This window comes from Leptodactylus fuscus (assembly GCF_031893055.1).
Source record: "Leptodactylus fuscus isolate aLepFus1 chromosome 10 unlocalized genomic scaffold, aLepFus1.hap2 SUPER_10_unloc_1, whole genome shotgun sequence".
NCBI lineage: Eukaryota > Metazoa > Chordata > Amphibia > Anura > Leptodactylidae > Leptodactylus > Leptodactylus fuscus.
This window is the reverse complement of record NW_027439814.1, coordinates 317,011-343,383: the sequence shown is the minus strand read 5'-3', so window position 1 is coordinate 343,383 and position 26,373 is coordinate 317,011. Positions and strand designations below refer to the sequence as shown.

At 46.7% G+C, this 26,373-nt stretch overlaps 2 protein-coding genes across 3 annotated transcripts in view; both read right to left on the bottom strand.

The window, feature by feature from the left end:
- LOC142186402 (uncharacterized) overlaps positions 1 to 26,373 on the bottom strand; it is a 214,353-nt gene that overhangs the window by 154,639 nt on the left and 33,341 nt on the right. The gene's annotated exons all lie outside the window — the stretch shown is intronic.
- The window catches only part of LOC142186397 (uncharacterized), a 41,905-nt gene continuing 33,339 nt past the window's right edge, over positions 17,808 to 26,373 (bottom strand). The window contains exons 5-7 of one of the 2 annotated variants that reach the window (XM_075261246.1): positions 22,978 to 23,069; positions 22,609 to 22,717; positions 17,808 to 19,684 (exon numbers count right to left, since the gene is read on the bottom strand). In XM_075261246.1, the coding sequence (XP_075117347.1) occupies positions 18,081 to 19,684; positions 22,609 to 22,717; positions 22,978 to 23,069 (1,805 nt within the window). In that variant the 3' untranslated portion in view covers positions 17,808 to 18,080. The remainder of the gene's footprint in view (positions 19,685 to 22,608; positions 22,718 to 22,977; positions 23,070 to 26,373) is intronic. The other variant, XM_075261247.1, reaches the window with a different exon arrangement.

Here is a 26,373-nt window from a genome sequence, read left to right as displayed (position 1 = left end):
CATGGCCTGCAGGGCAGAGCTAGGCAGACTCCCCCTATGGCTCACCATACAGAAGAGGGCGCTAGCTTTCCAGGCACACATCCAGGTGAGCAAGCCCGACTCCTACCACCACCAAGCCTGGCTAAGCCACCTGAGCAAACCAGACATTCACCAACCAAACAGCAGCCAACCACCAAACCAAAAACACCAACAGATGATAACCAAGGCCGAAATAAAGGCGACCACAGAGGCAAACAGAGAGTGGTACATTGAAGAATGGAGAAATGAAATAAATAACTCCAAGAAACTCACCGTGTACCAATCCCTACAAAGGGACTACACCATGGCCACCTACCTGGAGAGAATACGCCACCCCAAGCACAGACAGACCCTGAGCCGGTACAGACTGAGCGCCCACAACCTAGAGATAGAGACGGGGCGATACAGGCAGACGTACAAGCCACGGGAGAAGAGACTGTGCCAGCACTGTGACCAGGGGGTCCTAGAAGACGAGACCCACTTCCTGCTACACTGCACCAAATACTCAGCTGTGAGGGCCGTCTACTACCAAAGACTCTCTGCCCACATCCCAGACTTCAGATCTGCAGACGAGAAGAGGAAACTCTACATCCTACTGGGAGAAGAAGAAGCCACTGTGGAGATCGCTGCCCAATACGTGTCCAGCTGTCACCAAACCAGAGGAAGATGAGACTCCATGGACTGTTATATTTATCCCAAAACACCCGCCCCGCCCCCACCTCCCCATATAGCAGTCACCAACGAAGAGGAAGACGAGACTCCACGGACTGTTATACCCCAAACCAACCGCCCTGCCCCACCCCACCTCCAACCCCCCCCCCCATATAGCAGTCACCAACGAAGAGGAAGATGAGACTCCATGGACTGTTATAACCCAAACCCCCCCCCATACCCCCCCCCCAACCCAACCCCCCCCCCCCCCCACTTTACTAGCTTTGGCAATGCCAAATACCTATTCGGACGTGCCAATAAAGCATTTTTTGATTTGATTTGATTTGATCCTGGCATCTGAAGTAGCTCCAGTCGTTAACGGGCCCCATTTACTTACCTTTCCTGGCTCCGGAAGGCTTCGGGCCTACTAGTGTGACATCCCTGACGTCACATGTCAGGGGCCTGCATCCATAAGCGTTGTGACGTCCCGCACGTCATTGAAAATGGCCAACATCAGCGGGGAGTACAGTGGAGGTAGGTATAGGTAAGTAACAGTGTTTTTTATGTTTGTATCCCCCCTTGGGTCTCCGATTATTCATGGTGTCCACATTGGGCCATAATAACTGTGTGCAGGGGCCACTATGGGGCATAATCGTGCGGGAAGGGGGAGGGGGGTGTCGGTTGGTGGGGGTCTTTGGCATCAGTCAGAGGGGCCGCATGTCAAAAGTTCGCCACGGGGCCCTGCCATTCCTAGTTACGCCACTGCTTACATACAGCAGTTCCCCCATAAAAAGCCCTCCTTAAAATAAGTTTCCCCCTCATAATATCTCTCCTTTTTCTGAATAATAGTTCCCCTGGCGGCTTGGAGGCGTGGGACTGCCCGATGTGCACACCTGCTATCTGGCCATACAGCTAAATCGCTGACCAGAAATCCCAATATTGCCAGCTTTATTCACGCTATGCACGGCTCCTTATTTTTGAGAGACCTTTGGTTGCCGAATACTACTGGTGCCCTCCATAAAATCGCGAACCTAGTTTTGGCAGCACCTGCTATAGTCTGCAATTGCATAATCTCCACCTTGGCACCTTGGTTGTGTGAAGAGCAGAGGTTTCATGTGGATAGGTAACGGCCTATTAGGTCACAAGTGTGTGTGAGCCGTTTGTGGATGGCGTTGTATGATCTATGATCTGGCCTTGACTGGAGAGTCAGATTCTGAACAGTGAATGCAGCCATACCTCCCAACTTTTGAAAAGTTGGGAGGTAGGGACAAAATGTGCGGCGCACGCAGCGCCCTGTGGCAAATTTGGCTCCGCCCACTTATGTTGACTCCGCCCATTCTCATTCATTTTCCATGTGCTCCCACACTGTCCTCCTACATTCACCCGTAAATTATGTCCCCCCCTCCATCTCTGTCCCCAGTTTCATGTCCCCCTCTCCATCTCTGTCCCCAGTTTCATGTCCCCCCCTCCATCTCTGTCCCCAGTTTCATGTCCCCCCCCTCCATCTCTGTCCCCAGTTTCATGTCCCCCCCTTCATCTCTGTCCCCAGTTTCATATCCCCCCAGTTTCATGTCCTACCGTCTCTGCCCAGTTTCATGCCGTTCTCCCCGTTCATCTGCCCACAGTTTCATGTCCCCCCCGTCTCTGCCCCAGTGTCATGTAGTTCTCCCTCCCCCCCTTCATCTGCCCCCAGTTTCACGCGCCCCCTACATTATGTTCCACCTTAATGTATAACACAAACACTTAGACTCACCTTCCATCGCTCCCCCGCCATTCTCTCCGCAGTCTCGCTCACTCATACACATAGTTGTAGTTGATGTGACGGTTCTTGCTTTAAACGCCTATATATTCAGTTCAACGCTGATGAGTTAAAATCAGGACATACCTTCCGCCGACCGGGATCGTGGGACAGGACACCGAAATCGTGAGTGTCCCGCGGAAATCGCGATGGTTGGGAGGTATGAATGCAGCTCTGACTGTAACTGGAGAGGCAGACTGTTGAGTGCAGCTGTAACTTTAGGATCCAAATGGATGACTTAATGGAAAGTTTTAAAGAGGACCCATCATGTCCTCTTAAAACTTTTTAGAAAGCCGACTGTGCACTGAAGGGCATTTCTGACAGTCTGTGAGGAACACCCCTCCTGATAGTAGTGTCCATAGCGCTATACTGTCAGTGGAGTCTTTCCTTACTGCTCAGCCATGACGCTGAGCAGTAAGGAACACCCCCTCTGACAGTATAGCGCTATGGACACTACTATCAGGAGCGGTGTTCCTCACAGACTGTCAGAAATGCCCTTCTGATAGTGAAGAGCTATTGGCAACGGCACCGGGGCACGTAACGGGAAAGTCGATAGTGCGCTGAATGTCACCTTTCTACTGGTATATAAAACCACATGTGCCCGAGGACCTGAAAGGTCCATGTTAAATACAGCACTGGATAAGTTCTTTTTCTATTGTTCAGAACTTGCTCTTATTTTCCATCTCCGCCTTTCAAAATTACATAGTTACAAAGTAGAGGAGGTTGGATGAAAACATCAGTCCATAACGTCCAATCTATAACCCTACAGTACCTACAGAGTTGATCCAGAGGAAGGCAAAAAACCCCATGAGGCTCATGCCAATTTCTTCATTTCAGGGCAAAAAATTCCTTCCCGACTCCAAATCTGGCAGTCAGTAAAAAACCCTGGATCAACGTGTCCTTATAATCCAGAGTCCATAACCCATAATATTGTTCTCTTCAAGAAAGGCATCCAGGACCTCTTTGAACTTGTGTAATGAATCCGCCATCACCCCTTCCCATAGCCTTGCGGTTCTTACTGTAAATGTATAACTTTTTTATTTTTCTGTCAACATAGTTATGTGAGAGTTTATTTTTTGTGTGACTTTGTATTTGGCACCATTTTGGCGTACATTTAAAGGGATTCTACCATTAAAAACCTTTTTTCTGTGGCTAACATGTCGGAATAGCTTTTAGAAAGGCTATTCGTCTGCTACCTTTAGATGGGATCTCCGTCGCGCCGTTCCTTAGTAAGACCGTTTTTTTACCGGTATGTAAATTAGTTCTCTGGCAGCGATGGGGGCGGGCCCCAGCGCTGAAAATGCGATGAGGGCGTCCCCACCGTTGCCCGAGAACAGGATCTTACACTAGTAGAGCCGACTGCGACTGCCATAGTTCCGAGGCCACAATTGCGAGCATGCGCAGTCGGCTCTACTAGTGTAAGAGCCGACAGAGGTGACGCTGCTGAAGAAAGAAGGGGAGGATCCAGCAGAAGACAGAGACGGCGCAGGATCCTGTTCCCGGGCAACGGTGGGGATGCCCTCATCGCATTTTCAGCCCATTCTTGCCCATTCTTCCTTGCAAAACAGCTGGAGCTCAGTGAGGTTGGATGGAGAGCGTTTGTGAACAGCAGTTTTCAGCTCTTTCCACAGATTCTCGATTGGATTCAGGTCTGGACTGTGAATTGGCCATTCTAACACCCGGATACGTTTATTTGTTAATCATTCCATTGTAGATTTTGCTTTATGTTTTGGATCATTGTCTTGTTGGAAGATAAATCTCTGTCCCAGTCTCAGGTCTTTTGCAGACTCCAACAGGTTTTCTTCCAGAATGGTCCTGTACTTGGCTCCATCCATCTTCTCATCAATTTTAACCATCTTCTCTGTCCCTGCTGAAGAAAAGCCCAAACCATGATGCCGCCTTCACCATGTGGGACAGTGGGGATCAGGGTGTGTTCAGGATCATGAGCTGTGCTGCTTTTACGCCAAACATATCGTTTTGCATTGTGGCCAAAAAGTTCGATTTTGGTTTCATCTGACCAGAGCACCTTCTTCTGCGTTTGGTGTCTCCCAGGTGGCTTGTAGCAGACCTTTTATGGATATCTTTGAGAAATGGTTTTCTTCTTGCTACTCTTCCATAAAGACCAGATTTGTGCAGTGTACGACTGATTGTTGTCCTATGGTCAGGCTCTCCTACCTCAGCTGTAGATCTCTGCAGTTCATCCAGAGGGATCATGAGCCTCTTGGCTGCATCTCTGATCAGTCTTCTCCTAGTTTGAGATGAAAGTTTAGAGGGATGGCCAGGTCTTGGTAGATTTGCAGTGGTCTGATACTCCTTCCATTTCAATAGGATTGCTTGCACAGGACTCCTTGGGATGTTTAAAGCTTGGAAAATCTTTTTGTATCCAAATCCAGCTTTAAACTTCTCCACAACAGTTTCTCGGACCTGCCTGGTCTGTTCCTTGGTCTTCATGATGCTCTCTGCGCTTTAAACAGAACGCTGAGACTATCACAGAGCAGGAGCATTTATATGGAGACTTGGTTACACGCAGGTGGATTCTATTTATCAGTCATTTAGGACAACATTGGATCATTCAGAGATCCTCACTGAACTGAATGGAGTGAGTTTGCTGCACTGAAAGTAAAAAGGCCGAATAATATTGCACACCCCACTTTTCAGTTTTTTCTTTGTTAAAAAAAAAAAGTTTAAAATATCCAATAAATTTCGTTCCACTTCACAATTGTGTCCCACTTGTTGATTCTTCCCCCCAAAATTAAAAGTTTATATCTTTATGTTTGAAGCCTGAAATATGGCAATAGGTTGAAAAGTTCAAGGCGACTGAATCCTTTCACAAGGCACTGTGTATGTATGACCAATAGTTATTTGTGACGGGATTAAACCCACCTTTTCTTCCTGGATAGGTTTTTTGGTTAGTTCTTTCTTGGAAACTGGTAAAGGTGACTATCAAATATTATAAAGAGGTTTTCCTGGCACTTAAATTTACCTTTATTTATGCAGCAGATTCTTTATTACGGACCTTGGGGTTCCAACCTGGTTCTGATAACCAGATCACGTGATCGGAACCAACCTCTTGCCCCCCCAGGTCACTCTGCCACCTCCCTCCTCAGCTGCTCTCACAAGTAATTTACCTGGCTTTACTAGGCATAATTTAAATTAAAGCAGAATTCTTAAAATTGACTGTTTAGATTCATTTTGGGTCAAAAACCTGAATAGGGAAGGCGGCTGGGTTATAGGAGACCTCTCTTCAGATCACGGAACAATGCCTGGTACAAATCCTAAGTTCAAGAGAAATTGTGCACCCGTCTTCAAGGATGTAGCATCTTCAGAACAGAATATTTAAAGGGATTGTCTGGGATAAAGGGATTTTTTTGTACTCACTGTAAATTCCTTTTCTTGGTTCACTGGAAGACACAGCACCTTCGGTATTGATCTGGCCACTAGGAGGTGGACACTAGGAAAACAAGGCTGTCGACTCCGCATAACACAGTCCACACCCTCTGTGGGCAATCGCTCAGGTAGATGCTTGTAGCAGTGCAGGAAACAGGGACACAGTCCCTGGATTGCACACAGGATCAGGCTTTATTCACATGTAACGCATACATTGCTTTTGCAAAGCCACAGGATAAAGAAAAACAAAACCCTTCTCGGCTGAGAAACTAACTTAAATGTAAGGAAACTTTTCCCTGACTATACAGGAGATTGGCTACCAGTCTTCCACCTTGGCAATAACAACGGGTGGCACAGTACCTGCTCTGTAGGTTTGGTATGGACAGGTCAGCTCTGTCAGTGTGGTGCCACACTGCTAGTCTTCACACTCAGACTGTTATTAGCGCCTGATTAGTCAGCTGACCTCCCTGGTGTGAATCTTTACCATACACCCTTTAGGTGCCTGGCTGGAATGTACCTGTCTTCCCAGACCACACCCTTCAATCTCTCACATACCCCCCTCAGTTCTGACTCCTTGGGGTGAACTCCAGCCACCAAACAATAAGTTCAGGACAAGGCATCCGCATTGCCTTGCAGTTTCCAGGCTCTGTGCCCCACTGTGAACTTAAAGTTCTGAAGTAACAAGAACCACCTAGTCACCCTGGCATTCTTGTCCTTGGTTCTGCTCATCCAAGTGAGGGGCGAGTGGTCGGTCACCAGACGGAACTGCCTCCCAAGCAGATAGTACTTCAGGGCCTCTAATGCCCATTTTATGGCCAGACACTCCTTCTCCACTATGCTGTAGTTCTTTTCTGCTGGTGTAAGTTTCCTGCTCAGGTAGGTGACCGGATGTTCTTCTCCATTCACCTCCTGAGACAGGACAGCTCCCAGCCCTACATCTGATGCGTCCGTCTGGACCACAAACTCCCTCCTGAAGTTGGGCGTAATTAGGACAGGCGATCCACACAAGGCCACCTTTAGCGCCTGAAAAGCACTTTCGGCCTGGTCATTCCACAGCACCATAACGGACTTTTTACCCTTTAGACCAGGGGTCCTCAAACTTTTTAAACAGTGGGCCGGAGGCAGAGCAGGTCGCACAGACATCAGGAGCGGTGCCCTCCAATAGGTAAAGTGAAGTGCACTCCATGGCCTGGCCCGAGCTCCCCAGGAGCTTCATTATAAAAGCACGCCTGCCGGCGATGACGGCGGGGCCAGACAGAAGTGCTTGGCGGGCCGCATGTGGCCCACGGGCTGCAGTTTGAGGACCCCTGCTTTAGACGGTCCGTCAGGGGAGCAGATACCGTGGCAAAGTTGGGTATAAACCACCTGTAATACCCAACTATGCCCAGGAATGACCTAACTTGTTTGGTGCTCAGAGGCCAAGGCCGAGGCCATTCCCAGATAGCGTCAACCTTGTTGACCTGGGGTTTGATTATACCACGGCCGATCACACCCCAAATAGCATGTCTCCTCCAACCCCCAAAGCACACTTTTTGGGGTTGGTAGTCAGGCCGGCTGCTCTCAAAGAATCCACTACCGCTTGTACCTTGGCCAAATGACTCTCCCAGTCATTGCTGAAAATGATGATGTAATCCAGGTAAGCTGAGACGTATTTTCTATGAGGTTTCAACACTATGTCCATTAACCGTTGGAATGTAGCTGGGGCCCCATGGAGCCCGAACGGTAACACAACATAGTGATAAAGGCAGTCTTTTCTTTGGTGCTGTCAGGGGTACCTGCCAATATCCCTTAGTGAGATCAAGCATAGAGAAGTAACGGGCCCCTCCCAGCCTCTCAATAAGTTAGTCTACCCGAGGCATGAGGTAGGCGTCAAACTTAGAAACCTCGTTTAGCTTCCTGTAGTCATTGCAGAAAAGCAATGTCCCATCTGGTTTGGGAACTAGAACAATGGGACTGGCCCATTCACTTTTGGACTCGTCAATGGCTCTCAATTTCAGCATTTTCTGCACCTCCCCTGAAATGGCTTGTCGGCGAGTCTCGGGGACCCGGTACGGCCTCATCCGTACTTTCACATGGGGCTCAGTAACAATATCATGTTTGATTAGAGATGTATGCCCGGGTTGCTCAGAGAACACATCTATATTCCTAGCTGCAAACTCTTTGCACTCTTGTTGCTGTTTTTTTGTGAGGGTCTCTGATATTCCTACCACTGTTACTACCTCTGTAGTCCCAACTACAGCCTGTGGGGATTTCTCGGGAGACAGTTTAACTGGAGAACTTTCTGTAAGCAGACTATCCTGGTTCCCTGTAAGCAGACTCTCCTGGCTCCCTGTGAGCAGACTCTCCTGGTTCCCTGTGAGCAGACTCTATTGGTCCCCTGTGAGCAGACTCTATTGGTCCCCTGTGAGCAGACTCTCCTGGTTCCCCGTGAGCAGACTCTCCTGGTTCCCCGTGAGCAGACTCTCCTGGTTCCCCGTGAGCAGACTCTCCTGGTTCCCCGTGAGCAGACTCTCCTGGTTCCCCGTGAGCAGACTCTCCTGGTTCCCCGTGAGCAGACTCTCCTGGTTCCCCGTGAGCAGACTCTCCTGGTTCCCCGTGAGCAGACTCTCTTGGTTCCCTGTAAGCAGACTTTCTTGGTTCCCTGTGTGCAGACTCTCCTGGTTCCCTGTAAGCAGACTCTCTCTGTCTTTCCACACCTTTAGCAGGTTTACATGATAAATCTGTTCAGGTTTCCTCCTACCTGGCTGACGAACCTTGTAGTTCACTTCCCCTATCTTTTCCATTACCTCATAGGGGCTTTGCCATTTGGCAAGAAACTTACTCTCCACTGTGGAAATGAGTACAAGTACTCGGTCACCGGGTTTAATGGTCCTTACCCTCGCCGACCTATTTTTTTACACACCGCTTTGAGCCTTTTGGGCCTCCTGCAGATGCTCTGTAACCATGGGCATGACTGCCGCTATCCTGTCCTGCATAACAGCGATATGTTCAATAACACTTTTATGGGGGGGTGGGTTCTTGCTCCCACGTCTCTTTGGCGATGTCCAAGAGACCCCTAGGATGTCTGCCGTAAACCAACTCGAAAGGGGAAAACCCGGTGGAAGCCTGCGGTACCTCATGGATGGCAAACATCAAATACGGTAACAAAACTTCCCAGTCTTTTCCATCCTTGCTCACCACCTTTTTCAGCATATTTTTTAAGGTTTTGTTAAACCGTTCTACTAACCCATCTGTCTGGGGATGGTAAACAGATGGACGCAACTGTTTGATATTAAAAAGTTTACACAATTTCCTGGTGACTTTAGACATGAATGGGGTACCCTGACCTGTGAGGATCTCCTTGGATAGTCCTACTTGGCAAAACATGGTGAACAACTCTTTGGCTATCAACTTTGCTGATGTGTGCCATAGAGGGCTTCAGGATATCGGGTAGCATAGTCCATGACTACCAAAATATGCTGATGCCCCCGAGCGGATTTAACTAAAGGACCTACCAAGTCCACGGCAATCCTTTCAAAGGGCACCTCAATAATGGGCAGAGGTACCAGGGGGCTTCGAAAATGTGCCATGGGGGCATGCAACTGACAGTCTGGACATGTTTCACAAAACATTTTAACCTCATGATATACCCCTGGCCAATAAAAATGCTGCAATATCCGGTCCAGCGTTTTTGGGGCACCTAGGTGACCCCCCCTAGCACATGTTTCTGTGCCAACTCCAGCACCGTCCGGCGATAAGGCTGGGGTACCAGTAATTGCTCTAAGGTCTCGTCTCGCACCCTGTCAACTCGGTATAACAACTCCTGGTTGACAACCATGCGGGGGAACACCTCATCAGCACCTGAGCGTTGAGACACACCATTGACAACACTAACACTTTCCCAGGCCCTTTGCAGAGTGGGATCCTGGTGTTGTGCAGTACCAAAGTTATCATGAGGCACTTTCAAATCCGACATCTGAAGTTCAGTACCAGCCTCCTCAGCTTCACCTGGCATTACCTCTAGGGGAGACAGAGCCACAATCCTCTTTTAACATGGTCACCCCTACGGCAGGAACCCTAGAGTCCTGGTCATTAGGTTCAGGCTCAAGGACCTGACCAGACAACACTTGTGGTATTCTTGGGGTTGAATCCTCTGACCCTTGCTTTCCCCGCCACAGAGTCCAAAATAGGGGAAAGTCCCGTCCCAGAATGAGGTCATGGGGCAAGTTCTTAACAACCCCTACCTCATGTCGGCTCTCTCCACAGGGGGTCTGGATGGAGACAATCATGGTTGGGTAGTCCCTTATATCTCCATGTATGCACAGGACCCCGACTGTGCGTCCAGTGACAGTCCTGCGGTCAACATAGTTCCCATTAACAAGGGTCACCCGACTGCCAGAATCCAGTAGTGCCACCACTAAGCACCCAGCCACGGTCACCTGGCACAGGTGGTGCTCATCAACAGTGTCTGGGGTGGCAGCAGTGTATACAGGTGCAGCATAGAGGGACACCCTTCGACCCAGGCTACAGTCCATGGGTTCAGTGGCACGGGGACAATTAGCCGCAACATGGCCCGGCTCATGGCACTCTCAGCAGATGACAATCCTTCTCCCCTGGGACACTACCTTATCCTGGGGAGCCCGAGATAAATTGGCCCTCTGGGCTTTGGGAGTTTGTGGGATTGGGGGCGCCCCTTCCCAAGGGACTGTGTACCATAATATCGCTCGCTGTACTGCCATAACTTGTTGCTGCTGCTGATTGGCCAGTGCCAGCTGCCTCACAACCTCCTCCATAGCTGTGGCTTTCTATTTCAGCTTGTGTATGTCACTGGATTGCACACAGGTTCAGGCTTTATTCACATGTAACGCAAACACAGCTTTTGAAAAGCCACAGGATAAACAAAACAAAATCCTTTTCGGCTGAGAAAACTAACTTAAACGTAAGGAAACTTCTCCCTGACTATACAGGAGACTGGCTACCAGTCTCCTACCTTGGCAATAACAATAGGTGGCACAGTACCTGCTTTGGAGGTCCGGTCTGGACAGTTCAACTGTGGTGGTGCCACACTGCTAGTCTTCACACACAGACTGTTATTAGGGCCTGATTAGTCAGCTGACCTCCCTGGTGTGAACCTTTACCATACACCCTTTAGGTGCCTGGCTGGACTGTACCTGTCTTCCCAGACCACACCCTTCACTCTCTCACAGATAGTGCACTAAGGCAGTTTTGTACCACAGCAGTAGGTGAGAGTCCAAATAAAGAATACAAAATCAACAACCACCAATAAGTCATGAACTCATGAAGAAACAAACAAAAAATCCTGTGTAGAAAAAAATAACGGGTGGGATCTGTGTCCCCCCAGTGACACAACAAGAAAATGATTTTCCGGTGAGTACAAATTTTTTTTTCCTTTTTCTTGCATATTTCACTTGGGGACACAGCACCTTGGGACATCCAAAAGCAGCCCCAGAGGGAAGGAAAAAACAGACATCCATGCGCACTGCCTCCTGCAGAACGTTATGACCCAAGCTGGCATCGGTAGAAGAGACAGAAAGGATATGGTAAAAGTTTGTGAATTTGTGCACAGGAGCCCAGATGGCAGCCTTGCAGACCTGGGAAACAGAAGCCTGATGCTGAACAGCCCAGGATGCGCCAACAGCCCTGGTAGAGTGAGCCGTCACACGAATGGGTGGATCCTTACCCCTAAACTGATAGGCTTCTTAATGACAGACCAAATCCATCTGGAAATGGAAACCTTGGACACGGAAGCCCTTCCTAGAGCCTTCTGGAAGCATGAACAGAGCTCCGGACCGTCCATGAGAGCCAAGTAGACCTAGACTGGTCAGACAACATTCAGACAGTGAAAGAAACACTCACGAGGATGCTTGGGATCAGGACAAAAGGACAGCAAGGCAATGTCCTCATTGATGTGAAAAGAAGACACCACCTTCGGAAGAAAATTCAGAATCATAAAAAGGAGACTGGCGAGACAAAACAGCCAGTTCAGATACCCTGCGAATTGAAGTGATAACCACAAGAAAAGCAACCTTCAAAAGGAGAAAGACCAAGACTGAGATCCAGGCCGGACTGGAGAAAAAAAACCCAGGAACCTGGGAAAAGAACAGGCGAGTGGATGATAAACAGTACTCTCTCAGAGAGCAGGCCCAAGATGTCCATGAGCAGAAGAGAACCTGGCTGACCATGGATCACAGGCCTAATGCATGGTCTGAACAACAGGTTACGAAGACCCCGTGTAAGGGGCTTATGGAATAACTGTGTCATTTGTCTGATCTTCTGCTGCCATCTACTGCTGAAAGACTAAATTGCAGGGCAAATCTATTCACAAAAGAACCCCCCCTACAGCTCAGAGAAAGATGGTATGTTCCAGAGAGGAAAAGCGTGTGCATACAGGAAGCTGCAGGCAGAAGGGGGACACATGTCATGCTAGGAGGACCTGCTGCAGGCTGCTTTGCCCATTAAGGACTTTCCTTTGCTGAACAAGGACCCTGAGAGACTTCACTATTCCTGCCTTGTGTCAGCTTGTAAACAGAGGTATGTTGGAGTGTGAGTAGAGTGAGGGGCCATACAGCTCGGTCAAGCATTAAAGCAGCTTTGTGTGCTGGAAGACAAAGCAGGCCCTGCCTGGAAGATAAAGCAGGCCCCTGCCTGGAAGATTAATAAGGTGCACCTTGTTACTGACTTACTTTAAGAGAGGCCTCTCCTAGCCAATGCATACAGGTTCTAACTAAAGACACTAGAGGGGTAACTATCACTATTTGTTGTGCGCACTGTCATATTGAAGTTATATGTTTTGCTTAGCTACTGTATACTTATTTCTTACCTTCTCTCCCGTTCCCATTCCCTTTCCCTCCTTTCTTTATTAAACTGTTATATATTGTTATTCCGTGGCTCTGTGCAGTTACTGCGTATATCATCACCTGCTCCCCATTACACCCGGAAACATTTGCAAACCCCAGCTTTACCAGCCATGCTGTAAAATGCACCTGAGGCAAGGTGGAGAGGAAAAAAACTGTCCTGAGACAGAAGGTCAACCGCAGAAAAAAAGGCTTGAAGTGAACGCCAGCAGGAACATGACATCAGGGTACCAGGCCCAGCGGGGACAACCCAGAGGCACCAGGATGGCTGGAAACCCCTCGGGTCAAGATCTTGAACCTGAAGAAGAGGAGGGAAGAGATACAGAAGGAAGTATGAGCAGAGAATCACATGAGTGGCAATGGCGGTGGGCTGAGGGCCCAGGGACGTGGCCACAAGGCAAGGAAAACTGACTCAGGAGTGAGATGAGGGGTCGACATGCCCCACCTGGGGGCAAGCTGGAGGACGACCTACAGATGGAGTAGCCACCCGTCCAGGAAGGTTTCCTCTGTTAGGATGTGAGTAGCTGGTCTGGGCTCTGACTGGATACTCGTAGGAGGAAGAGCACCAATGAGACAGGGTCAGGAAGATGGCCCCCCAGGACCAGAGGAAGATCTGAAGGAATACATTGATGGACCATAGGTCCTAAACTGTCAAGGCACAGAAGACCACTTCCTAGCCAGGAGTCTGGCGACCGGGAGAAAACCTGCAAGAGGAGGGGGAGAGAATTCTCTTTAGAAAAACCCCAGAGAGGCAAGCCAAGACGCTCCAGGCAAACCCAGTAAGGGGAGGAAAAAGGCAGAAACTGGTGAAGGTGACAGACTAGTCCTAGCGGCCGAGAACCCAACTGCAAGGGCTTGGGGGTGGATGAGCCAAAGGGAGAGCCTGGAAGGACAAAAGTATTGAGTCCAGGACTCGCAGGCAGAAGAGAAGATAGAATAAAGGACACAACGGAACGGGGTGGGGGAAGAATCTCAAACTCCAGGAGGAAAAAACTGGACTAAGAGCATACCGAGCATCATTCCCTGGATTCCAGGTGCAGAGAAGGCACAAGGCAGAACTTTTACCTGCTGAAGAGCTAGAAAAACCAGCGAAGGAGCCCAAAGTGATCCGCAAGCAGGTCAGAACAGCCATCCTGGAGGAGACTTGAACCTGGAGGATAGCCAGGTACATAATCACGACAACTCCTTTGACATGGAAGAAGGCCAGAAGGGACACCATCACCTGGAGAAAACTCATAGAGGGGAGAATTGTGGAAATTATGGGCGACAGGTAGTTGCTAATACTTAGGGATGCCGCCACAGACCGCAGGACTACCTGTGGAACCTGCAGGTACGGTCAGGAACCTGCAGGTATGGGTCAGGCTCAGCTACAAAAGCAACATAAAACAGATAAAAAAGGTGTAAATGCTTGACTTAAACTCAAGTATTTTAGAAAACCAAATACACGATTAAGGAAGTACATTTGGCAGATCCATAAATAGATATTGAGAATGTTTACAGACTTAGAAAGTACCTGTGCTAAGAAGTGAGCACTGGAAGGCAGAGAGGACCGAAGGTCTCAGACCGGGACATTTATTCTACTGTGAGAAGTAGGCGTATCTACTTGCCCTTTAGTCCAGCCTTCACGTCACAAACAAGTTGAGATTTCAGTGTTTTGATTCTTTGTTCCTCATCCTCCCTTTTAGGGTATGTTCACACGGTGGAAACTGGCTTCCACGTGTGAACATATCGCGTGGCTAGCCGCGACGGGATACTGGTTCAGTGCACGGCATCACGGTTCAGTGTACAGCATCCCGTCACAGCATTCGGCTCTGGATTGGGCCCAAATGAATGGGCCTAATTGGGAGGGAGTCTTGCGCCGCGGACAGCGCAGCCGAGTCAGCTGCGGAATCCGCAGCAAGAAGGGTGATCTCAAATACCCCTTTTATGTCACCAACCGGTGTTGCTGCACCGGTTGGTGACATAAAAGGGGTATTTGCTTATGCAACGTGTTATAACTGTCTGATAGATGCGAGTCCCACTCTCAAGAACAGAGATACCTGACCCTATGGCTCTTATTCAGAGAGTGGAGAGTATGCTGCACACTCTCCATATACTTCTGTGGAACTTCCCTAAATATCTGAGAAAGAAGGATATGGAAATGCCATAAATGTCTTAGATATAAACATGGATGTGGAAGATTTTGTGCCAATTTTTGTCACCTTTTCTTCACTCATATTTTGTCACTCCTCAATTTAGATAAATGTGAAACTTTTTTGGTTCTAATATTTTATATATTGTTTGCAAATAACAAGAATGTCTATTGTAGAACATTTTGCACATCTCCATTGGCTTTGTGGTCATTATTAGGACCACTAGGGCTTGTAGATTAATGTGGTTTTCTTGGTTTAAATTAGATGAAGATACAGCCCTGTTCGGACAATATCACAGCACAGTAAGTTATATATCTGTAATTATATAACTAAATTGGGCAACAAATAGTATTGACAACCAAAATCACCTTAGCATAGTAATGTTAAAGGGATCCTATCATTCAGATGGATTTTTTTCTGCCTAACAAGTCGGAATAGCCTTAAGAAAGGCTATTCGTCTCCTACCTTTCGTGGTCTTCTCTGTGCCGCCATTCCGTAGAAATACCGGTTTTCGCCGGTATGCAAATTAGTTCTCTTGCAGCACTGGGGGCGGGCCCCAGCGCTCAAACAGCACTGGGGGCATCCCCAATTCTGTGAGAGAACTCTCCAGTGCCGCCTCCATCTTCTTCAGGAATGTCATTTTCCTGGTCTTCATCTGGCAGAGGCAGTGAAACTTGTAGGCCTCGGTCAGAGCCGACTGCGCATGCCCACAGGCCACAAGAAAATGGCCACTTACTTACTGTGTAAGTGGCCATTCTTCTTGTGGCCGCAGGCATGCGCGTAGTTTCACCGCCTCCGCCGGAAGAAGAGACAGGCAGACGATGTTCCTGAAGAAGATGAAGGCGGCGCTGGAGAGTTCTCTTGCAGCATTGGGTATGCCCCCAGTGCTGTTTGAACACTGGGGCCTGCTCCCAGTGCTGTGAGAGAACTCATTTGCATACTGGCTAAAACCAGTATTTCTACGGAACGGCGACAACGAAAGGTAGGACACGAATAGCCTTTCTTAAGGCTATTCCGACGTGTTAGGCAGAAAAAATTCCATCTGAATGATAGGATCCCTTTAAGGGACATTATATCTGGCAGCCGTTCCCACATGTGTGCAGCTCCTTCAGACGTCTGATCAGCAGGGGTCCTGGGTGCTGACTTTCATTGATGACATATCCTATGCATACGGCAGTAATATAAAATAACTGTAATAACCCTATAAAATCATTGAAGTACTTCCCTCTTCGGAGCTCATGTAGACATAGGGTTTAGAGGGTATGTCTGAAGCGATTGTCTGAGGTGGTCCTGTGTGGAGATGGTGCATTACCAGGACTTTGGTAAGGTGTCTGGAGCTGTGCAGGGTGGAGGACAGCATTAGACAACTTCACATTATGTTCTTCCTGTTTATAGTAGGAGAGATTGTTCTAACAAACTGCCAAAATTCTGACGTAATTTGCACCAAAGACCTGTCCAACATTCTTATTGACGCTTTTGTCAAGTGTTTGAGATACTTTTATGACTCGAAAGAATAAGGGTCGAAGTCTATTGGAAAAGGGATGTGGTCTAATTTGTGACAGTGTGCACCAAAAACACACCAAAACTTTTAAGGCTGGTCTTACACGACCGTAGTGGTTTTTGTGGTCCGCAATTTGCGGGTCCGCAACACAAATTTCACTCAAAAAACTCATTCCGCAGACGTCCGTGTCCAACCACAAAGGGCTTCCGCAAGGCTCCATGTGCAACCGTTTTTTTGCGGATCCGCAAAAAAACAACACACACCCCCAATTGCAATGTTGACATCCGCAAATGTGGATATACACTGAAGTATGTTCAGTGTATATCCGCAAAACTGTACGTGCCCATAGACTTGTATGGGACAGTCCGTGCCGTAAAAACACGGCCATTACGGACATGCGGTATACTGTCTGGACCATGGTTACGGTACGCCACACCACGGACAAAATCTATGGTGGTGTAAGAGGCCGCATAGAAAACACTTGGTCCGCAATTTAAAACCCGCAATTGCGGACCATTTACGGTCTAAAACTACGGTCGTGTAAGACCAGCCTAAGCCAACCAGTAAGAGGTGTAATCTAAGACTAGACAGTCTAACAATACGCCAGATTTATCAAACAGCATCAGATACCTTGATAAACCTGGAGCAGCTGAGGACCGTCTAGTAGAGTTGAGCCGATCTTGACTTTTCAGGATCGATTTTAAAATCCGATTTCCGATCATTTTTCATTCGAACCCGATCTCGATCCCAATTCCGATCCCAATGCAAGTCAATGGGATTTTTTTTATTAATCGGAGATCGGATTTTAAAAGCAATCCTACCCCCTGGTGTCCACTTAGCTCCAGAGATGGCTGCTCCTGTGCCCCGTGCCTTCATTCTTCGCCTCACTGCTGCTCCCCGCTGCTTTTCTTCCTTCGCTGCCCCCTCCTTGCCAGGTTAGGAGAGTGTGGGTGGGTACTGGGAGGGGAGACGTCACGCCTCCCCGCCCTCTACCCGCCCACACTCTAAGCCACAAGCCCCGCCTACCTAGCGATTTAAACACTAACCTGGGAGGCGGGGCAGCGAGGCAAGAAGAAGGAGGGCACTGGAGCAGCCATCTCTAGAGGTAAGTAGCTGCTAGAGATTTAGTTTAGCCTTCCATTCGAATGAATGGAGGCAGCCGGCGCGCAGGGGGTTAAGGCTGTGTGTCGGCTGCTTCCATTCATTCCTATGGAACTGCAGCGGAGCCTTCACACTGAATATACAGCGTATACGCAGTGTGAAGGCTAAGCAATGCATTGTGGGAAAAATCACCGATCTCGATCCCACATAAAAAGATCGTGTTCGGAATTCCGATGGCGATCGTGAACTTTTCTCGATCGCCGATCGGAATCCGATCTTTTCCGAACACAATCGCTCAACCCTACCGTCTAGTCTAAATTTGCACTGTATAAAACAAGCACTAATTGTAAATGTGCCCCAGTAATTTCAAATAAAATTATTCACAGACCATAAAAAAAAACTGCGCGTCTCATTTCTGGCATTTTTCATGGATCCCCCATAGACTCGAGCCCATGAGACATCCAGGAAAATATCCATCGGAATAGTTTTTATTACCACAGTTATGTAGATATCGCCTTATTGCGAGATATAATACAGCCATAATAGTACAAGTAGTTTGTGAGCACGTTTGAAAAATAAAATGTGAAAAAAAAAAAAAAAAATTCTGATATCAGTGTTTTTAACGCATTTCTCACGGCTCACAATACCTGAGGTGAAGCATTTGCTTCATTCTGAATCTGAAAATGGCTTCGCTTCTTATGCTGAGCTAAAGCGGACCTTTGTTTGTAACATTTCCCACATTCGGAGCATGAAAATGGCCGCTCTCCTGTATGGATTAACTGATGCTTAACAACATCTGATTTATGTCTAAAACATTTCCCACAATCTGAACATGGAAATGGCTTCTCTCCCGTGTGAATTCTCTGATGTGTAACAAGGGTTGATTTTTGTCTAAAACATTTCCCGCATTCAGAGCAGGAGTATGGCTTCTCCTCTGTGTGATTTCTCTGATGTTTAACAAGATCGGACTTCTGGCTATAGCAGTTTCCACAGTCTGGACATGAAAATGGCTTCTCCTCTGTGTGACTTCTGTGGTGTTTGACAAGATCAGACTTGTAGCTAAAGCTTCTCCCACATTCTGGACATGCAAATGGCTTCTCCCCGGTGTGACTTCTATAATGTTTCACAAGATCAGACTTGTGACTGAAACGTTTCCCACATTCTGGACATGGGAATGGCTTCTCTCCTGTGTGAGTCATCTGATGTACAATAACACTTGATTTCCTTGTAAAGCATTTCCCACATTCAGTACATGAAAACGGCTTCACCCCTGTGTGAGTTATACAATGTTCCATCAGATAGGATTTCCTACTGAAACATTTCCCACATTCCGAACAGGAAAATGGCTTCTCCCCTGTATGGATTACCCTATGTTTAACAAGATCGGCCTTCTGGCTAAAACACTTTCCACATTCCGTACATGCATATGGCTTCTCTCCTGTGTGAATTCTCTGATGTTCAATAAGAAGCGACTTCCTTGTAAAACACTTCCCACATTCAGAACATGAGTGTGGCCTCTCCTCTGTGTGAGTTCTCTGATGTGCAATGAGATCAGATTTCTGTAGAAAATGTCTCTCACATTTTGGACATGAAAATGGCTCTTCCTTTTTGTGCCTTCTTTGATGAACAATGAGATCGGACTTCTGCCGAAAAGATTTTCCACATTCTGGACATGAGAATGGCTTCTCACCTGTGTGAATTCTGTGATGCATAACAAGGACGGATTTCTTCATAAAACATTTGCCGCATTCAGAACATGCATATGGCTTCTCCCCTGTGTGAGATCTCTGATGTACAGTGAGATCTGATTTTTGTTGAAAACCTTTCCCACATTCTGGGCATGAGTACGGTTCTTCTCCTCGGTGTCTTCTTTGATGTTTAAAAAGATCGGACTTCTGGCGAAAACTTTTCCCACATTCTGAACATAAAAATGGCCGCTCACCTCTGTGAATTTTTTCATGCATAGATAGAATAGATTTCTTTTTAAAATGTTTTCCACATTCAGAGCAGGGGAATAGTTTATCTCCCAACTCTTCTGTACTTTGGGTAACAATCTGAAACTGTCCAGGTGAAGGTTCCATAGGCGAAGTAGATAGATCTTCGCTATAGACGACACAGGGGACATTTGTGGTCAGTGTTCTGAAATGTTCTCCATGGCTGTCCTCGATGATTTTGTTATATTTGACATCATAATCCAGAGATGAAAGGGAATTTCCTGCAAAGTTTTCGGTGCAGACGCCCGCTGAAAAGAAAACAAAATAATCTTAAAATTGTAAAACCTTTAAAACACAGTAAGGAAAGCAGTTCACATTTGTGTTAGCTTCGGTCTGTTGTTATGTTCCTTTGTAGGCACTGAAGAACAGACGAAATATTAAAACCGATCCTTCTGAGGATAGACAAACAACAGATACCAATTGACCATTATGGGATGTGTTTAGTATCGTCTGTTTTTTCTATGATGCATGCAGGACTTTTCTGTGTGTGATTTTAGACAGGTTTTGTTCTAGAATGGAGTCTGTGATCCAGAATGTAGATTAAAAGAAACTGGTTGTGTCGATTTGGGACACTAAACCATACAGTGGTCTTTATACACAGGGGGTTTATAAATCCACCATTAAAAAAAAAAACCAAAAAAACCAAAACCTTTACACTTAGAAATGAGTCTGATAAGAATCATCGGACTCATCTCTGGTGCTCCTGAAGTCTGCGCAGTTCTTCAGTGATGCCGAGGGCGCGCACCGCAGCTTCAATACACAAGTGCACTCCTCTGGTGTCAGTGAAGAACTCTTCCGGTTCGGGGAGGACACGATAGGCTGATCATAAAGCTTTTTTATTTTTTATTGCGGGCACGGATGGCTTCATAACAGGGCTATTTGGAACACTAAACCCCTGGTTCATAAGAGCCTATTGGTGGTTTAGTGTCCTAAATCGCCCAAATAATTTCCCTTAAAAGGGGTTGTCCCATAACAAGGATCCTATCTATACTGTTAGTTTATGCGGATATAAGACTTTTTCTAAATGCATTGCTTTATCAAAACTACAAAACTGCTCTCGAGGGGGGGGGGGGGAGGGAGGGGCTGGGAGCAGCTCGGAGCTGTGTATGTCTCTGCCACAGACAAGCAACAGAGCTCCTCAGATAGGGGAGGGGGAGGTGAGAGCTACGGGATTTCTGAGCTCTTATCTCCTGCTCTTCCACTTATCAGTCGTTTTAAATGAATTTGGCTGATAAGGGCTGAGAGAGGGAGTCCGGTACCTCGGTAAGTTTTGCAAACTGACTCAAATCCAGCTCTGCTACATTAGCCTCTACATCAGCTTCATACTGTGGTAATGCATTTTCACCAATCCCTCATTACTGACTGCAAACATAGCAGATAGCAGAGCAAGTGAAACCCCGCCCACCAATGTGCCGAGAAGACCAGGAAGTGAAGAGAGCAGACAGCCTGCAGGTTGGTGAACAAGCGTAATGGGAATACCCCTTTAAGTCAGTAGAACGGGGTACAATAAGCAGTTCTAACCTAACAACATTAACCCCATTGTACCAAAGATATACGGTATGTCATGGCCTTAAAATGTACAAGAACTTCTAGCCATGGCTTTCCCTCATAACTCCCCCATATGCTTTTACAATGGGGTGAAAGGAAGAAGCCTCAGCCAGATTTCTATCAGCAACTGAACTACTGCCCAAACATAGGATACGACATCTGACATGCCAGATGCTGAAAGCTCGGTTGAGACAATGTTTAACAAGCAACACGCATTTTAAAAAATGTGATGCTTTGATGCAACCTTGAATGAAGGACCCGTGATAGGTGAGATTGTAAATTTGTGCGCCCCGATGCGGGAAATTACCAGAACCGATAACTCCCCTCTGTCTGAAAGGCGAGCCTTACAGCCTAGCGTCATCGACAGTACTCTTCCATAGACTTGTACTGTCAGGTAGAGGTGACTCTAGACCAGTGGTTCTCAACCTTTCTAATGCTGTGACCCCGCAATACAGTTCCTCATGTTGCAGTGACCCCATTCAGTTTGGAACACGCGTCGATAACGGCGTGCGTTCCAGCTGAATAGCGCTGCTGCAGACAGTAGCGCGGCTTCTCAGTGGCTAAAGCCATCAGAAATATGTATTTTCTGATGGATTTAGGCATACCTCCCAACTTTTGAAGATTAGCAAGAGGGACAAAATATGTGAATTTAGCTCCGCCCACTTTTATGTTGACTCCGCCCATTCTCATTCATTTTTCATGTGCTCCCACACAGTATAATCCTCCTACAGTTACCCGTACATTATATGTCCCCCCGCCATCTCTCCCCCAGTTTCATAAAACCCCTTCATCTTCCCCCAGTTTCATGTCCCCCCTCCATCTCTGCCCCCAGTTTCATGTCCCTTCCATCTCTGCCCCCAGTTTCATGTCCCCCATCTCTTCCCCAGTTTAATGCCCCCACATCTCTGCCTCCAGTGTCAAGCCGTACCCCCCTTCATCTGCCCACAGTTTCATGTTCCCCCATCTCTGCCCAGAGCTTTATGTCCCTCCATCTCTGCCCCCAGTGTCATGCCGCCCCCCTTCATCTGCCCACAGTTTCATGTCCCGCCATCTCTGCCCCCAGTGTCATGCCGTCCCCCCCCCTCCCTTCCTCCTCATCTGCCCCTTCATTAAGTTGTACCTTTATGTTTAAAACAAAAAAAAAAAACACTTACACTCACCTTCCAATGCTCCACGCTCCCCCGCTCACTTATATAGTTTTAGCCACGATGTGACGTCATCACATTGCGGCTACACATACAGTTGTTAGCTCCTGCTTTAATCGCCTGTGTTTTCAACTCATCGGCGTCCTCCGGGCGCCGATCAGTTGAAACCGGGACATACCTCCCACCGACCGGGACGGTTGGGAAGTATGTGGCGACCCCTGTGTTTTGGTCATTCGACCTCCGCCGGGGTCGTGACCCACAGGTTGAGAACCGCTGCTCTAGACTGTAAGGCCTGCCCTTCTGACAATGGGGACGGCACCGATATCTCTAGGCCAGGGGCGCATACTGGGAAAGCTGAATTCAGCTCACTGTTGGCTTGTTAGCGGTATCCAACAAGCCGACATACAACAAGGTCCCCTTTAATGCACATGAGCAGTTTTATAGTCTCTAGGGTGCGGAGTAACCAGCTATTTACTCACCGGCGGTGATATCTGTAGGACTTTCCTCCTCTTTACACGGCTGCATTACATTCACATACGACTCTTCTTGTGTTAGGACTTCAACTTTAATATCCTGCACATCTGCGGCCTAGTTTGTATGGAACAAATAATAGACAATTAACAAGACATCTGGAGAAGTTCAATGGTCAAGGCACACAGAGACCGTGATGCGGCCACTTACCACGTAGCCATGCATGCTGCCATTGTATTCTATTAAAGTGTTATGTAAATGTATTGTCTATTGCTTGGTAATGGTTATATGTAAATAATTCAAGAAAAAATAACAGCATAACATTCATTACCGGAGACTGAACATTATCATACACAGCATTTGGCTGTACCATCTACCTCATGATCCTGTGGCATATTCTGATTTTCCTCTGGACAGTTCCCAGAATACACAGGACATCTCTCTGGTGTTTCTTCCCTACTAAATACATCTGTGGAAGACACATAAATAATAACCAAACACAAGGGCCCACATTACTATTCAATTATTGCCCCTCCTGGATCAGTTCGGAGCTGTATCCGATGCCCGCAGTATACAGTGCACGGAGCCAGAAGCGGATAGCTCCATACACTAAAAAACGAAAACTGGTCAGGTGAAGCTGCCGACGGTAGCAACAAAAGAGTGTGCGGACAATCCTTTGGACTCCAGGGCTGAAAAATACAAAAACTTGATGTGTTTCCAGCATAGTGACAAATAGATGAAAGCTCCACTTTTTTTTTTCCAGTAATGAAACACCGTGGGGTACAGTGCAAGGCCGCTTACGTGTTTCAAGGTGTGCGGGCCCCTTAGTCATAGTGTACACTGTATTATATTGACCGGGTGTTGTTACTGCAGCTCAGCTCCCATTGGCAGGATTTGTGTAAAGAATGCAATATACTTTATTAAAGGGGTTGGCCACTTTCGGACCAATATTGACAAATGTACAATAAAAAGCTATACAATGTTCCAATATACTTTCTGTATCAATTCCTCACGGTTTTCTAGATTTCTGCTTGCTGTCATTCATTCTGTTACTTCTAGAGGATAAAAGGCTGACCATGGTCATGTGATTTACGGTCCATGGTCATGTGATGTACGGTCCATGGTCATGTGATGTACGGTCCATGGTCATGTGATGTACGGTCCATGGTCATGTGATGTACGGTCCATGGTCATGTGATTTACGGTCCATGGTTATGTGATGAGGACACAGGTGCCGCTTGTTACAGTCACAGCACAGTAATCAGACATCTGCCTGGTAATCAGCTGTGCACCTGTGTGCTCATCACATGACCATGGACCGTAAATCACATGACCATGGACCGTAAATCACATGACCATGGACCGTACATCACATGACCATGGACCGTACATCACATGACCATGGTCAGAGTTTTATCCTCTAGAAGTAACAGAATGAATGACAGCAAGCAGAAATCTAGAAAACCGTGAGGAATTTATACAGAAAGTATATTGGAAAATTGTATATCTTTTTATTGTACATTTGTTTGTCAATATTGGTCTGAAAGTGGCCAACGCCTTTAAGTTTTGGCTCCTTTCTATGAAATCCGCCTCTCTTCCCTTGGTTATCTATGGAGAGCTGCCCCTGCTTCTCATTGTGTCTAATGCAGGGAAAATAATGCTAGGAGGTTCACACAGTTACCATATATACTCGAGTATAAGCCGACCCGAATATAAGCCGAGGCCCCTAATTTTACCGCAAAAAACTGAGAAAAATTATTGACTCGAGTGTAAGCCGAGGGGGGTGGGGGTGGGGGGAATGCAGCAGCTACTGGAAAATGTAAAAAAATTAAAATGGTCGGCGTTTTTGGGTGCAGTAGTTGCTGGGTGCTGGGGAAGGGGAGGGGGTGTTTGGTTGTCTGTCTGCCCCCTCCCTGAGCTTGAGGACTGTTTTTTCTTCCTCACTTGTAATTCAGCCTGGCTGACTATAGGGGATCTGCAGTGCTCCTATTAACCCCTTCCTGGCGGAACAGGAGCACTGCAGATCCCCTATATTCAGTAGACCGGGCACTGTCAGGCACAGGGATACCTAATGTGCATGTGTGTCACAGTCATTTTCTACTTTTGTATGTATTCCAGGGAAAGGAGGGATTTACAATTTTTTTTTTTTGCACTATTTTATGGGAGATTCTATACATTAATATTGTGGCTGGTCATAGACCCCCCTCCCCCTCCTAAAAAAAAAAAATATATATATTTTTTTTTTGCTGACTCGAGTATAAGCCGAGGGGGGCTTTTTCAGCACAAAAACTGGGCTAAAAAATTTGGCTTATACTCGAGTATATACGGTATATCTTGGCCATTATAACCCCCCCCCCCAAAAAAAAAAAAAACAGACGTTTTCTGGTGTCGCATGGTACAGTCGGCAGTGAGATATTGGCAGTGTCACATGAAAGCTGAGAATCTCCTTTAATACCAAACCAGGATCACGTTTCTATGATTTATACTGCCTGAAATATAACTGTGTGAACTCGCCCTCCCCAGCCTCTGCTTCCCTGCATTACACATGAGCCCATAAACCATATACAGTGAGGAGTGGGGACAAATCTCAATAGGGGAAAGACTATAGAAATGCCGGATTTCACAGAAAGAATATAAAAAAAATACAAAAATCTATTAAGGACGCAAATACTGCCAGAAAAATCAAAAGTTGTCCAAAAGTTTAGCTTTAAAAAAATAAAAATAAAAAAAGTATCACTCCCTATTAAAAATATTTTGTTTAAAAATGGAAAAAAAAAAAAAAATTTAAAAAATATTTATTTAGATTAAAAATAGAATAAACAAATAAAGAATATATTCATAGTAACACAGTATATATTATTTATAATGCACGGGGCATGGGATTGTGAAAAAATAAAGTAGTTCCCACCCAAAAAATTGATTATTTATTATACATATTTGGCGTCCTACAACCCTACAAACTGGTACAATTCTCAATACTTGGTACTATGGCAAAATCACCATTTTTCCCTGATATACCCCCAAAACAAAGTTATTTCACCCCAAAAATTTTGACAATAAGATCTTCAACTTGCCCCACTATAAAAAGACAAAAAAAAAATCATGATACAATGATGTCTATTGGGATGTAAACCATTATGTGTAGAATGTGAAACCAAACGTTACAAAGGCCTAAAATAGGCTAAGAATCGGACACATTACTAGCCCAAATGGCCGGCTCCTCCTGGGGGGGGGGGATTTGTGGCCCTGTCCTGCGGCTATTTACGGTAGTGGCACAGTGAATGGATAGTAGAATCCTATTCACATGCTGCGTATAAAACCTGCACTTTGGCTTGTAGGCCTGCAACATACTAATTAGTGTTATGGGGTGAACCCTGAATTTCGGCCTGTGCAATGCAAACGTTGAAAGCAGCGGGTGCGGACGCTCGGCAGCGCCTTTAGCCTAAAATGTTATTTGTACAGTCACAGAAGCAGAGATTGACCAGATTTACTACAATTCATGCAAGTTTCAATGAACAACATGTGATTCCTCCCAAATACAGTCTACAATTCATTGGCTGATAAAACATCATTAATGGAAAGATCTTCAATGGACATTTCTTGCTGATCCCTGTTCACATAATGATTCTTTTTACAGCAGAAAACAACAAGACTGGAACATACAGAGAAGTAGAATGGATTTTTACCGCACGATGTAACAAATTCAGCGGCAAAATAAATGCACGATGTCGTACGTGATGGGTGTGCTGCCTGTCTTGTGAATGCTATCAGTG